We start from the raw sequence: 13,290 nt of genomic DNA, 5'->3' as shown, positions 1-13,290 counted from the left end.
GTGACATGCATAAATGCATTTAAGGGGAAGCTAGATATGTTGATGGGGTTAGATGAAGATGGGTAGGAGGAGGGTCGTGTTGCGCATAAACACCGGCATGGACCTATTGGCTGAATGGCTTGTTTCTGTGCTATAAATACTATGTAATACTATGTACTATGTAATACTATGTGCTATGTAATACCATCTCAAACAAGAGAAAGCCCAGCCATTTCTTCTTGTCTTTCAACAACAGCAGCATCACTGAATCTCTCGCCATCAACATCTTGTTGGTCACCAGTGACCAGAAGCTTAACTGGACTAGCCATAGCAACAGTGTAGCTATTAGAGAAGGGCAGCAGCTGGGTACATGCAACGTGTGGCTCAGCTCCTGGCCGCTTAAAGCCTCCTCACCATCTACATGGCTCAAGTCAGGATTGTGATGGAATACTCATTATTTGTCTGGACGTGTGCAGCCACAACAACAGTCAAGAAGGTTGACACCATCCAGGACAGAGCAGTTCGCTTGATTGGTTCCCCTGCTACTGGATTCAATATCCATCCCTGTCATCACCAACGCATTGTGGCTGTAATATGTATGATCATTACGATGCAGTGCAGCAACTCACCAAGGTTGCTTCAACAGCACCTCCTTCCCTTTCACCCTGGAGTACTGAGAAGAAGAAGAGCTGCAATGGTGTGGGATCATCACTATCTCCAAGTTCCCCTCCAAGTCACACAGAATCCTGATTTGGAGGTATATCACCGTTCTCTCACCGTGATTCGGTCAATATCCTGGAGTTCCCCCCCAACACCATTCTAGGAGCGCCATCATCACAAGGACTGTAACAGTTTAAGTAAAAGGCACACTAGCAATGGACAGTAATTGTTGCTTTGCCAGCATTGCCTGAATCCCAAGAAAAAGTAGGAAATTAAATTGATAACCCCTTGTCACTGACTCCCCAACCACAATCTATTCACCCTTCATAATTTTAAAACAGATATTAAATCTCCTTTTAGCCTTCTTGCTCCATTAGAAATATTCCCTGTATCAGAAGTGTCTCCTCATAACTATAGTTTATCATCTTGGTGAATTTATGCTAAATGAATTTAATGTCCTTTCTACAATGGGGTGCCCAAAGTTGCACAGAACATTGTAATTGTGGCCTAACCATTGTCTTGCACAACTTAATCATTACCTCTTTGCTTTTGTATACTACATGTCTTTATTTGCATGCACTTTTATTTTCAAATAAGTATGTATTTGAACCCCTCAGTTTCTCTGTTCCTCCATACATGTCAGCATCTTGCCATTGAGTTTTCCCTTTATTAATGCATTACCACATAATTCTCTGCATTAAATTGCATTTTTCCATCTGTTTGCCAATTCAGCAAACTGTCTATGTCCTCTGAAGTCTTTTTCCCTGCTGCCTGACAAACGCTCTACTTTTGTGTCATCAACAAATTTCAATATTGCGGTTGCTATGCCTAAGTCCAAGTCATCTATATATATTGTGACAAAAGTTCACCCATCAATTGACCTCTGGAATATACCACTTTTAGCCAGTCTCCAATCCAAGGACCACCCAATAACCCTCAGCCATGCTGCTACATTTTCTGTCATACTATGCACCTGTTTTTTTCAGAAGCCTGTTGTGGGACAGCTTATTGGATGCATTATGAAAATCCATACGTGTTGCATCTATTGTTGTTGCATCCCAAATCCATGCCTGTCTTTCCCGCAACTCCATGTTTGAACCTCTCCAATCAGGTTTCCGTACCAGCCACAGCACTGAAACGGCCCTAATAAAAGTACAAAATGACATCCTATGTGACTGTTACCGTGGTGCACTATCCCTCCTCATCCCTCTCGACCTGTCTGCAGCCTTTGACATGGTTGACTACACCATCCTCCTCCAACACCTCTCCTCCATTGTCCAGCTGAGTGGGACAGCACTCCACTGGTTTCACTCTTACCTATTCATTCGTAGCCAAAGAATCTCCTGCAATGGCTTCTCTTCACGTCCCCAAAGGATCTGTCCTTGGCCCCTTCTATTTCTCATTTACATGCTGCCCCTCTGTGAAATCATCCAAAAACACAATGCAAGTTCCACATGTATGCTGACAACATCCAGCTCTATATCACCACCACCTCTGTCGACCCCTCCGCTGCATCAGTGTTGTCAGACTGCAGTCCTGGATGAGCTAAAATGGAACCTATATTCTGTGCTGATAGGACCAGCCCTTGAGAAATGGGATGATGTGTACAGAGGTGGGGAAGGCTGAGATTTCCTGAAAAATTGCCAGGAGGCAGAAAGACTAGGTCCTGGACTCCATGAGGTGTAATTTTAACCTAGCTTGCTCAGCAGGAAACTGACCGGATCAGATCGGCCACCAGTGGACATGATTTAATTAACTGCATGACAGTGCGTTCGAATGCACTGATGTACTGTAACATCATGATTGTTCACTCTGATTTCCTACACATTACATTCTCTATCTCAGCCAAGTGGGCTGAGGAGGTGACTTCAATGGAAAGTAAAATTGGACTGGGTGCAAAATGCGTGGTTGATTCAGTTTCCCGCCAGTGGGATTCGGTTAAAATTACATCTCGTGTTTGACTAGGAATCAGCTCCCCCATTAAAGCATTGTATTATGAACTTGTTGTGTAACAAACTATAAGAAATATAAGGCCACTGGTTTTGGTTCAAAGGAGATTTGTTCTGCTTAATGGGAACTGCCTTTTTGTTATGAATGCAAGATAAATGTATTGGAAGAAACCATAAAAGTAACTTCACTGCAAACTCCAAATACATGGAGCAGACCTGTATTCACTTTATAAGTGGTGAGGAAATTTGTTTCCATAGCTGATAGGTTAACAGATTTAAAGCATATAAGAATGGAATAAGAGAATTAAGAGAGTGGTATGTGTTTTGAAAAGCTATGTAATGATTTAATTAATTTAGTGATATATGCCTGTGTTTTTCCATAGCTTCAAACACTAAATAATGCAATAATGAGCTTAGAAAGACACTTGGAAGTAAATTCTATAAATCTCAGTAGAATTGAAGACTTAAAGAAGCAAATGAGGTATGTATCCAAATATATTTGTTCTTCACACTGGTGTTTCCTTATGGAGGCTTTATTTTAGATGTTGATTTCTTCTGCTTTTATTATCCTTCATCAGCTACAGGTATGTTCATAATATTTCTGAACATGATCATAATAACCTTGAAGTTATTCAGCTAATGATTACATTATTTTGTATTTAATTTCTATCAAATTCTCACATGCTTTTGAAATCAGATATCATCAGATTAAATTGAATTCCCTGAGGCACTCTACTTCCTCCTGTAGTCCTCTTCCCTCTCATCTGGTATATTCTTGGCTCCTGGCTGCTGTTCTTCACTCACTGATGGGGGCGGGGCGGGTGCTCACAATCTCTCAGGAGTTTACAATTCATAGGTTGGGAACTGGTGCCCTATCAGATTCAATACTCATGCCTCAATTTATGTATTTTAGAGAAACAAAGAGACTTCTGAATGTTGAAAAGGAAAAAGATCATACTCTGCTAACAAACATTTTGAAGGTCTGGAAACAAATAAAATCTTTGCGGAAATTTAAAAAATGTACCAGTACACCAATAAAGCTCCAAGTGCAAGAGTAAGTTTATTTTATTATGCCAATCATAATTAACAATTAACTGGCTCAAAGGCTGGGTTTGAAGATTAGGTTTTACCATTACTGTGCGCACTTATTGATTTTACTGCGTGCAAATAAGTTTAACTTGTAGAAGTCAATTTGTAGTAATTAATATTTTGAATTGCACAGTTTCTAATTTATTAGCTAAAATTTTAATAAATTAAGCAATATAAAAGCCATATTTTCCTGTGTTTAAGGGTTAGAACATGGTATTGAACTTTTTTGTTTTCTTGCTATGCTAAAATGTGTTTACAAAAGTTACCCTCCTGCAAAAAAATTGCTCGTTAAAGCCTTGTTAAAGGGCAATCATGATAGAATTATGGAATCTTGCATTGGGGATGAGAAACAAAAATTGAGTTCTTTACTCACAATTAAAGCTGTGATTCGGTTGTGTAAGGAAAGGGCCACATTTCAAAGTTTACAGCATTTACAGAGTGATATAAAGTTTTCCTTCTAACAACATGGGCGAAGCAGCCATTTCCTGTTATCTCAGTGCATCAGGGGCATAAGGAGACAGCCACCAAAGAGGACAACATAGCTACTTTGTTGGTTTGGCTTTTGGACAACTAATGTTTTTCTGCACAATAAAAGAATAGCAGAATCTATTAAAAGTGACATAATTTTATTTAGTTAATGAGTGCATGTGGTGTAAGCTGCAATGTGTTTTACTGTTGTTCACCCCTGACAATGTACTTCTGTGGACATTGTACTCCTCAGTGGTTCTTGAGCTAGAGGAATAGCAGTGGTGGCTAACTACTGAGCCAATTGCTTTCTGAGGTATTGCTTGCAACTACAGCTACATGATTGTCCAGAAATGCAGCTGATGTGACTGTTACTCAATTGCTTCATGCCTCCTACTGTTGGAGCTCATCTTCACACAATGCCTGTGGATGTGTTTGAGCAAAGAACAATAAGCCTCAAGGAGGTCTTTTAATCTTCTCCAATGGTTGTCTTTAAGCATTTGGAAAGATGTTTGCAAGAGATTGCTCCAGAAACAGTCATGTAAATGTTTCCTGATTGATATTTGGAAAATAGTGTTTTCCAGCCCAGTGCCGGTAGATAAACAAATGTATTGTCCCTCTGATTTCAATAAATACGGTGTATATACAGCAAGATGGCAGGCAACATATACCAGGTTAGAGGTAGGTACTTTAGGTTTAGCAGCACTGGTGAGGGAGGGTCATGGAACAAAGCAGCATTTGGGGGTACTGATCTATGATAATACTAAGGGGTGGTGCAGTGTTTATCAGTACTGGGATGTGGGTCTTGGGGTTTCGCAGCACTGGCATGGAGATCTGGGTTTAGCAGCACTGGAGCGGGCGTTCTGAGGTTAAGAAGCAATGCACGTGTGTTCCTGGAGTTTGACACCACTGGGGAGAGGGTGCTGAGATTTGACAGCATTAGGGATGGGGAAAATGGTGTTTGGCAGCATAGTGGAAGGGGAATGTGGAGTTTGCTTCGGGGTGGGGGGTGGTGTATGTCCAAGGATCTGTCAGCATTTTTAGAGTGGGGAGGGTTCTAAGATCTGGCAACACTTGGGGGGATGGGTCCCAGGATCTGGCAAGGGTTGGATTCTAGGGTCTTCCAGCAATGGGGTAGTGGATCCTGGGATTGGCAGCCTGTGGAGAGTCATCCAGGTATATTACCATTGGATGTGAGGGTGGTGGGTTGGAGCCCTAGGTTGTAATAATTCTGGAGAGAGACTCTGTGGTGTAGCAGCAGTGTAGGGGTGGGTTGAGAAGAACTTCCATCAAGCCTGCTCCTCAATCGACCCTGAATCATGACCTGACCCATCTGCAGCTATTTGGCTAATGCCTCTTTTCTGCCCTTCCTTTATACCCTGTTTTTCAACTGTAGTTTTATTACAGTTCAAATCAAGCACAAAACAAAACATAGTGCAGAAAATTGCCCAGATTGTGTGGGCCTTAGAAGTGATTGGATGGGGCTGGCAATGACTTGGGATCTTGACAGGTTGGGGATGGGCCTGAAGGATCGGGACTAGGTTGGGCTAGTTGAGGTAGATAAACAGGGGTAAAGGCAATGCTATTTAGAATGCATGCACTACTGCTTCTTGGATCAGTATGTTTCTGGTCCAACAAAGAAAGAAGCACTGTTTGATTTAGTTCTTGAAAATAAAATGAAACAAGTAACTAGTGTGAGAGAAGGAAAAAAATAGTGGCCACAACAAAGGTTCAATGTAAAAATAGAAAAGAATGATGAAGTGTGCTGGCCTGGCAGAAGACAATAGACTAGGTTTTCCACAACAGTGGGTTTAGCGTGAAAATAGCACTTCTGCTGACCCTGGTGACCCCAATGCGATCCTGCCTACTTTTCCTGTGACCGCACCCCCCTTGCAGGATTGTGAGTGGGCTCCCAGCACTATTAGCATTGTCTATTGGGAGCCAGTCTTTGGGTGGGAGGGAAATTCAGTGCTATTGCAGCATTTAAATGACTGCAACAGCAGGAAGTATAAGGTCAGCCATTTTGAGCAGTTTGAAGATGTAGATGAGCGAGGCCGGTTTATCGGGCCACATAGCCTCAAAGTTTACCAAGACACCAATGGAGGTCCTATTAGCAGTGATATGGACACAAAATCTACAAGAATTTTGGGTACAAAGGGAAGAAAATCTACCATGGCAATTATCCAGGCCCAGTGGAAGGAGGTAGCAAAGGCAATGAGTGCCACATCCTAAATGCTCTGAAATGCTAACTAATGCAGAAAGAAGTCTAATGACCTGATCAGGCCAGTCAAGGCAAGAGAACTCAGAGACAACTCTTCCCAAAGCTAAGTTAAATTAATGCGTACCATTGACACCAACCATGCCCTTCCTTTATTGCACACAAAATGTTATTTCCCTGAAACCTCCCCCAGGAAGCATGAGACACTTCACACTCTCCTTCTTATCCTGCAGCTGTTCCTTTATTCACAGCCTCAGGACGTGAAAGCCTCGCTGATGTTTTTGCATGCAATCAGCCATCTGTTATCGCTCCCATTAAGTAATCCTTGTGAATCACAGAATCACAGAAACCCCACAGTGCAGATAGAGGCCATTTTTGGCCCATCGAGCCTGCACCGACACATATCCCACCCGATCCCCGTAACCCCTACACCAACACATATCCCACCCTATCCCCGTAACCCCACGTATTTAATCCCCCTAACACTAAGGGTCAATTTATCATAGCCAATCAACCTAACCCGCACATCTTTGGACTGTGGGAGGAAACCGGAGCACCCGGAGGAAACCCACGCAAACACAGGGAGAATGTGCAAACTCCACACAGACAGTCGCCCGAGGCTGGATTCGAACCCGGGTCCCTGGCGCTGTGAGGCAACAGTGCTAACCACTGATGACCAGCAAAGTTTATTCACACTCTATGGGGTAGAAATTGGTATGTCTTGTGTCTGTTTTTTGTGTGTAAAATGGGCGCGAAGCATAACAATTTACCAGTGAGATGACCTGCGTCCAATCTGTACAGGCTTTGGTCCCATTGCCAAATTTGTGGGGATCATTTTTTATGCATCCTGGGCAAACGCCTAAAACAGGTGGCAGGCTCCTTGAATATGCAAATTAGGGTCTGAATGCCTTTAAGGTCATGATGGCCCTCTCAATGACCAAACTTGTAGAAGCATGTGCCTCATTATAGCATTCCTCTGCTGCTGTCTGTGCCACCCTTAGTGGGGTCATTATCTATGTGAGCAGATGTAAACATTTTCACCCAGTGGACTCGGTGGACAGATCGCAGGAAGAGCCAAAAAGTGTGAAGGAACTCAGGAAAGCATTTAAATGTCAGAAACCGGGAGAAGTGACTTTTATCCTATTTTTCTGGCTTCTACCCGATTTTCCACTCTTGTCCAGTTTTCAGCCAAGTTTCTGTTAGTGCTATTAAGTTTAAATTGTTCTGTAAATTAATTACTACTAGTTCCCCCAGTTGATTTCCCACATTGTGCATTTCAGTAAATGCATTTTAACCTTTTTTTTAAACACTACTCATTTTTCCATGTTTTTTTTTGCTAGGCTACCCTCTATCTTTACTTCAGTCTTTTCTCTGTTTATTACTATTCCATTTGATTTTATTCCTCTACTCCATATCTCTTTTTCCAAATTGTTTTCCACATGAATATTATCATCTATTTCTCCCTTCACTATTAACTGATCCTGGTTAGTTTTATGTTCCCAGCAACCCCCCCCCATCCGAGTTTCAAGACCTCATCACTTTCCCCATTTAGCCATTTTGCCTATATACTGGCACCTTCCCTGCCCATCTTCACAGAATATGGTCCATCTGTACCAGACAGGTGCTAATGCCCAACGAAGTGGAATCTCTCTTCCTGACATCACATCTTTAGCTATGCATTGATTTCCCTAATATTCCTGTCCTTATCTATTGTAGCACATGACTGGGAAAGTAATTCTGGGATTATCAGTTGTGAAGTAGATTGATTGATCTCCAGGTAGTTTTTGAAGACAGAAGAAATGCAACCTAACATGCCTTTTGAAATTGCAGGTTTCAGGAAGCAGATGATTCCCAGTAACAAAATAAAGGCTGTGTTTATTTGCACCACAAGTGGGTTGGACCAGATTTCTGACTGGTCATCCTGGTTCACTCCTCAATCACCTGCAACACCCCGTCCCCTTCCCACGGCACCTTCCCGTGCAAGAGTAGGAGATGCAACACCTGCCCTTTTACCTCCTCCCTTCCAACTGTCCAGGGCCCAAAACACACCTTCCAGGTGAAACAGTGATTTACTTGTACTTCTTGCAATTTAGTATACTGTATTCGCTGCTCACAATGCCGTTCAGTCTGTAAGCGTGACCCCGAGCTTCTGGTCACCTGTCACTTTAATTCTCCGCTCCACTCCCACTCTGACCTCTCTGTCTTCGGCCTGCTCCACTGTTCCAACGAAGCTCAGCGTAAGCTTGAGGAACAACACCTCATCTTTCGATTAGGCACTTTACAGCCTTCTGGACTCAACATCGAGTTCAACAATTTCAGACCGTAACCTCTGCCCCCATTTTTTCAGATGGCAGCTGTTGATATTTCTGCCATTCCCATTTACACCTCTTCTAGACTCATCTTTTGTTTTTTTACCTGTCCCATTACCATCTCCTTTTGCTTTGTACAATCATACCTTTTGTCATTTAATTACTCCTGCCCTCCACCCTATCACAGACCTTCTCTTTTGTTCTTTCCTCCCCTTTCCCCCTTCCCCTGCCCCTGCACTTGCTTAAAATCTGTTACAACTCTTAACTTTTTCCAGTTCTGATGAAAGGTCATCCACCTGAAACGTTAACGCTGTTTCTCCACAGATGCTGCCTGATCTGCTGAGTATTTCCAGTATTTCTGTTTCTATTTCAGATTTCCAGCATCTGCAGTATTTTGCTTTTGTGTTGTTCTGACTGGTCCTCTTGGAGGACAAGACACACCCAACAGTTTGTCTGGAATGTGTAATTTGATTCTGCCTGCTGGAGAGTAATTCAATGTCTTTGCCAATGTGTAATTTGATCCAGTCATTGTAACAGGCAGACTGCTCCAGTGCAGCCATGACAGTGGCATCCAATATTCCCTCTAATTTGTTTTTGCATGTGCAGTCCTTTTAACTGGCTGCGCGGCCCATTCTTATTTTTGCACCTTCCATGTAAAAGACAGTGAGCAGCCTGCGCGGGACCTCCAGACCGCCGTGCGGCTTAACGCGAACGTTGGTGGCATCTACCTTTTAATGTGGAGGGGTCGCTAGATATACAAGATAACTCTTACCTGGCCTGCCCTGTCGACCTCCTCCCAATCATCAGTTGAGTGATATAACATAAAATGCTGAAAGTGCTCAGCAAGTCAGGCATCATCTGTGGAGAGAACAGAGTTAACGTTTCAGCTTGATAACCTTTCATCAGAACGTGAAACTGTTTCTCTTTCCGTAAATGCTGCCTAATTTGCTGAGTGAAATCCACAGCAGTGACTATTTTATATAATTTGAGCTGAAAGGTTGGTTTAGTGAGGTGCATTTCATTCAACAAGAACAGGTGAGGGTGATGTCATTGCAAGTGACATCATTAGCAGAACCATAGATTTTTAGCATGTGCTGGGAATGACATCATCGAGTGGCCCGGCTCATGCGTAGGATGACATCATGGGTCAACCGAAAACCAGAAGTACCCACACTAATCACTCCGTCAAACTAAACACTCGAGCTGCGGTGACTGATGGGGCCTTGTGTGTGGGTCACGGATTGTTAACAGGTTTATTGGGTACAAAGTGAATAGTGACAGTGTCATGACTTCTGGATTTCTTCCAGTCCAATGATGTCACTTGCCCGTGCTTTCTGAGAAATCAACTCACTGCTGTTTATAGTCACGAGCGTGATGCAGGTCTGGGGGAAGGAGAGGGAGAACATGGTACAGGTGTAAAGAGGATGGGATTGGAAGAATGTGATCCATGTCTAACAGAATGGGGAGAACGTGATCTGTCTGCCCATCTGCATCACATTCTCGCTCTCATCCCTGGCCCCCACGTCTTTTGACCTGGATCACGTTCCTCTCCATTTCCACTGTTTTCTCCGTGCTCTTCCCGCCCCCAAGTTCCTGACCTCCCCCCCACTTCCTGATCTTCTCTTCCTCCCCCCGCCGAGTTCCTGACCGTCTCTGACACCCCCGCCGAGTTCCTGACCTTCTCCCCCAGTTCCTGACCTTCTCTCCCCACCCCCCCCCCCCGGGTTCCTGACCATCTCCCCGCCCCCCCCCCCTGAGTTCCTGACCTTCTCTTCCACCTCCCCCCCCCCCCCCCGAGTTCCTGACCTTCTCTTCCACCTCCCCCGAGTTCCTGACCTTCTCTTCGAGTTCCTGACCTCTTCCCCCCCCCCCCCCCCCCGCCGAGTTCCTGACTTCTCTCCCCCCAGTTCCTGGTCTTCTCCACGCCCCCAGTTCCTGACCTTCTCTCCCCCCCCAGTTCCTGATCTCTCTCCCCCAGTTCCTGATCTTCTCTCTGCCTCCAGTTCCTGACGTTCTTTCCCCCCCAGTTCCTGACCATCTCTCCACCCCCCAGTTCCTAACCTCTCTCCCCCCCAGTTCGTGACCTCCTCCTCCCCCCCGAGTTCTTGACCTTCTCCTCCTCCCCTCCCCCCTCCCCCGCCGAGCTCCTGACCTTCTCCTCCCCACCCAAGCTCCTCTCCCCTCTCCGATCCCCCCTCCAATCCCCTGTCCTCTTCCCCACTCCGATTCCCCGACCTTGTCCACAGCAAGGAAAGCATGGTTCAGGCCGCAGCCCTGTAGCTAGGCTCCAGCGTGCATGGAGCCTCCGGTGCGCATGCGCGGTTCCGGTGGGGCCGGGATGGTGTTTAGGCTCCACCCCCACACGGTGTGCATGCGCAGAACGATTTAAATTTGCTCATACAAATAATCACTCCGCAAAATAAAATAATAAAAGTGCAGTTAGTATAAGTTGAAGATATTTTTCTTTATTAGAAATATTACCTGCAATATTTAAAATGCAATAATTCTTATCAGCATATAGTAAGTGAAGGACTTGTGTTGCAAACAGGTTGGAAGCGAATTATAAAACATTTAGAAAGCAATGTGAAGTGGAGTACATTGCAGAAGTAATTGAACTAGAACAAGAACTTCAGGAAGAATTTCGGAAAGAAATGGAGATGTACAATGAAAAATTGCAAATTTGGCAAAACAAACAGGTATATAATTACACCCCCAAAATTAGGAATATATAGAATTAATGATGTTCACACTTAAGACGTATGTATAGGGTGAAAAAGCATAGTGATTTTTTTTAATGTAACCTATTCCTCTTTTTTTGGCTTCCTGTAGGTAGGAGGATTAAGATTTTATCCATAGCAGGCTAATCGGAAGTGTGCTTGCAGTGGACTGATATATCTGAATTAGCTTTTTTTGGTTCAACTGGTACATTGCCACGGTTAGGTGGTAAATCTAGCACTATAGAAGTGATCATAAGAGCATAAGAAATAGGAGCAGGAGTAGGCCATTCGGCCCCTCGCGCCTTCTCCGCCATTCAGTAAGATCATGGCTGATCTTCGAAGATCATAGCTGATCCCTTTAACTGGCTGCACGGGCCATTCTTATTTTTGCGCATGAGTGGATTCTTCCATGTAAGAGATGATAAGTAGCCTGCGCAGGACCTCCAGATTGCCGTACGCTGCGCGGCTTAACGGGAACGTTGGTGTCATCTACCTTTTGTGGCGGAGCCGCTAGGTATACAAGATAACTCTCACATGGCCACGTATGGCCTGCCCTGTCGACCTCCTCCCAATCATTAGCTGAGTGATAGAACATAAAATGCTGGAAGTGCTCAGCAAGCCAGGCATCATCTGTGAAGAGAGAAGCAGAGTTAACGTTTCAGCTCGATGAGATGACCTTTCATCAGAACGTGAAACTCTGTTTCTCTTTCCGTAAATGCTGCCTCATTTGCTGAGTGAAATCCACAGCACTGACTATTTCATATAATTTGAACTTGACTAAGGCAAGCATATGGTGGACAGATTTTCAAATTTTGACATGCATGTTCTGATAACTGCTTGATATCCCAGTTACTGTTTTGATTTTTGGATCAGAAATTCCAATCTGTTTTTGCTGCAGAATCCATGCAATCTGCACGTGGGGGAGGGAGTTGGAATTTGGGGTAAAACCCATTTCTGCCATCTTTCTGCCCCTTTGAGAAATTTACATAGATACATAGAAGATAGGAGCAGGAGTAGGCCATTCGGCCCCTCGAGCCTGCTCCGCCATTCAATGAGATCATGGCTGATCATCCAAATTCAGTACCCTGTCCCTGCTTTCTCCCCATATCCCTTGATCCCTTTAGCCTTAAGAAATATATCTAACTCCGTTCTGAATATATTTAATGAATTGGCCTCTACTGCCTTCTGTGGTAGAGAATTCCACAGGATCGTCACTCTCTGGGTGAAGAAATTCCTCCTCATCTCTGTCCTAAATGGCTTATCCCTTATCCTTAGACTGTGACCCCTGGTTCTGGACTCCCCGGCCATCGGGAACATCCTTCCTGCATCTAGTCTGTCTAGTCCTGTTAGAATTTTATAAGTTTCAATGAGATCCCCTCTCATTCTTCTAAACTCCAGCAAGTATAAGCCCAATCGACCCAATCTCTCCTCATATGTCATTCCTGCCATCCCAGGTATCAGCCTGGTGAATCTTCGCTGCACTCCCTCCATGGCAAGAACATCCTTCCTCAGATAAGGCGACCAAAACTGCACACAATACTTAAGGTGTGGTCTCACCAAGGCCCTGTACAACTGCAGTAAGACATCCTTGTTCCTGTACTCGAACCCTCTTGCTACGAAGGCCAACATACCATTTGCCTTCTTAACCGCCTGCTGCACCTGCATGCTTACCTTCAGCGACTGGTGCACAAGGACACCCAGGTCTCGTTGCACTTCCCCCTTCTCCCAATCTATTGCCATTCAGGTAATAATCTGCCTTCCTGTTTTTGACACCAAAGTGGATAACCTCGCATTTATCCACGTTATATTGCATCTGCCATGCTTCTGCCCAATCACCCAACCTATCCAAATCATCCTGGAGTTTCTTGGCATTCTCCTCACAGCACACACGCCCACCCAGCTTT

General features: G+C 44.3%; 1 protein-coding gene across 1 annotated transcript in view; it reads left to right on the top strand.

The window, feature by feature from the left end:
• LOC147113546 (coiled-coil and C2 domain-containing protein 2A-like) overlaps positions 1 to 13,290 on the top strand; it is a 403,075-nt gene that overhangs the window by 124,090 nt on the left and 265,695 nt on the right. Inside the window, exons 6-8 of the mRNA XM_085996133.1 lie at positions 2,972 to 3,069; positions 3,502 to 3,642; positions 11,218 to 11,365. Coding sequence (XP_085852259.1) covers positions 2,972 to 3,069; positions 3,502 to 3,642; positions 11,218 to 11,365 — 387 coding nt within the window. The remainder of the gene's footprint in view (positions 1 to 2,971; positions 3,070 to 3,501; positions 3,643 to 11,217; positions 11,366 to 13,290) is intronic.

Source organism: Somniosus microcephalus, chromosome 8 (genome assembly GCF_052327205.1).
Source record: "Somniosus microcephalus isolate GS21.2 chromosome 8, FLI_Smic_1.0, whole genome shotgun sequence".
Classification (NCBI taxonomy): domain Eukaryota; kingdom Metazoa; phylum Chordata; class Chondrichthyes; order Squaliformes; family Somniosidae; genus Somniosus; species Somniosus microcephalus.
The sequence above is the reverse complement of the archived record's forward strand: the minus strand, read 5'-3'. Positions and strand labels throughout refer to the sequence as shown.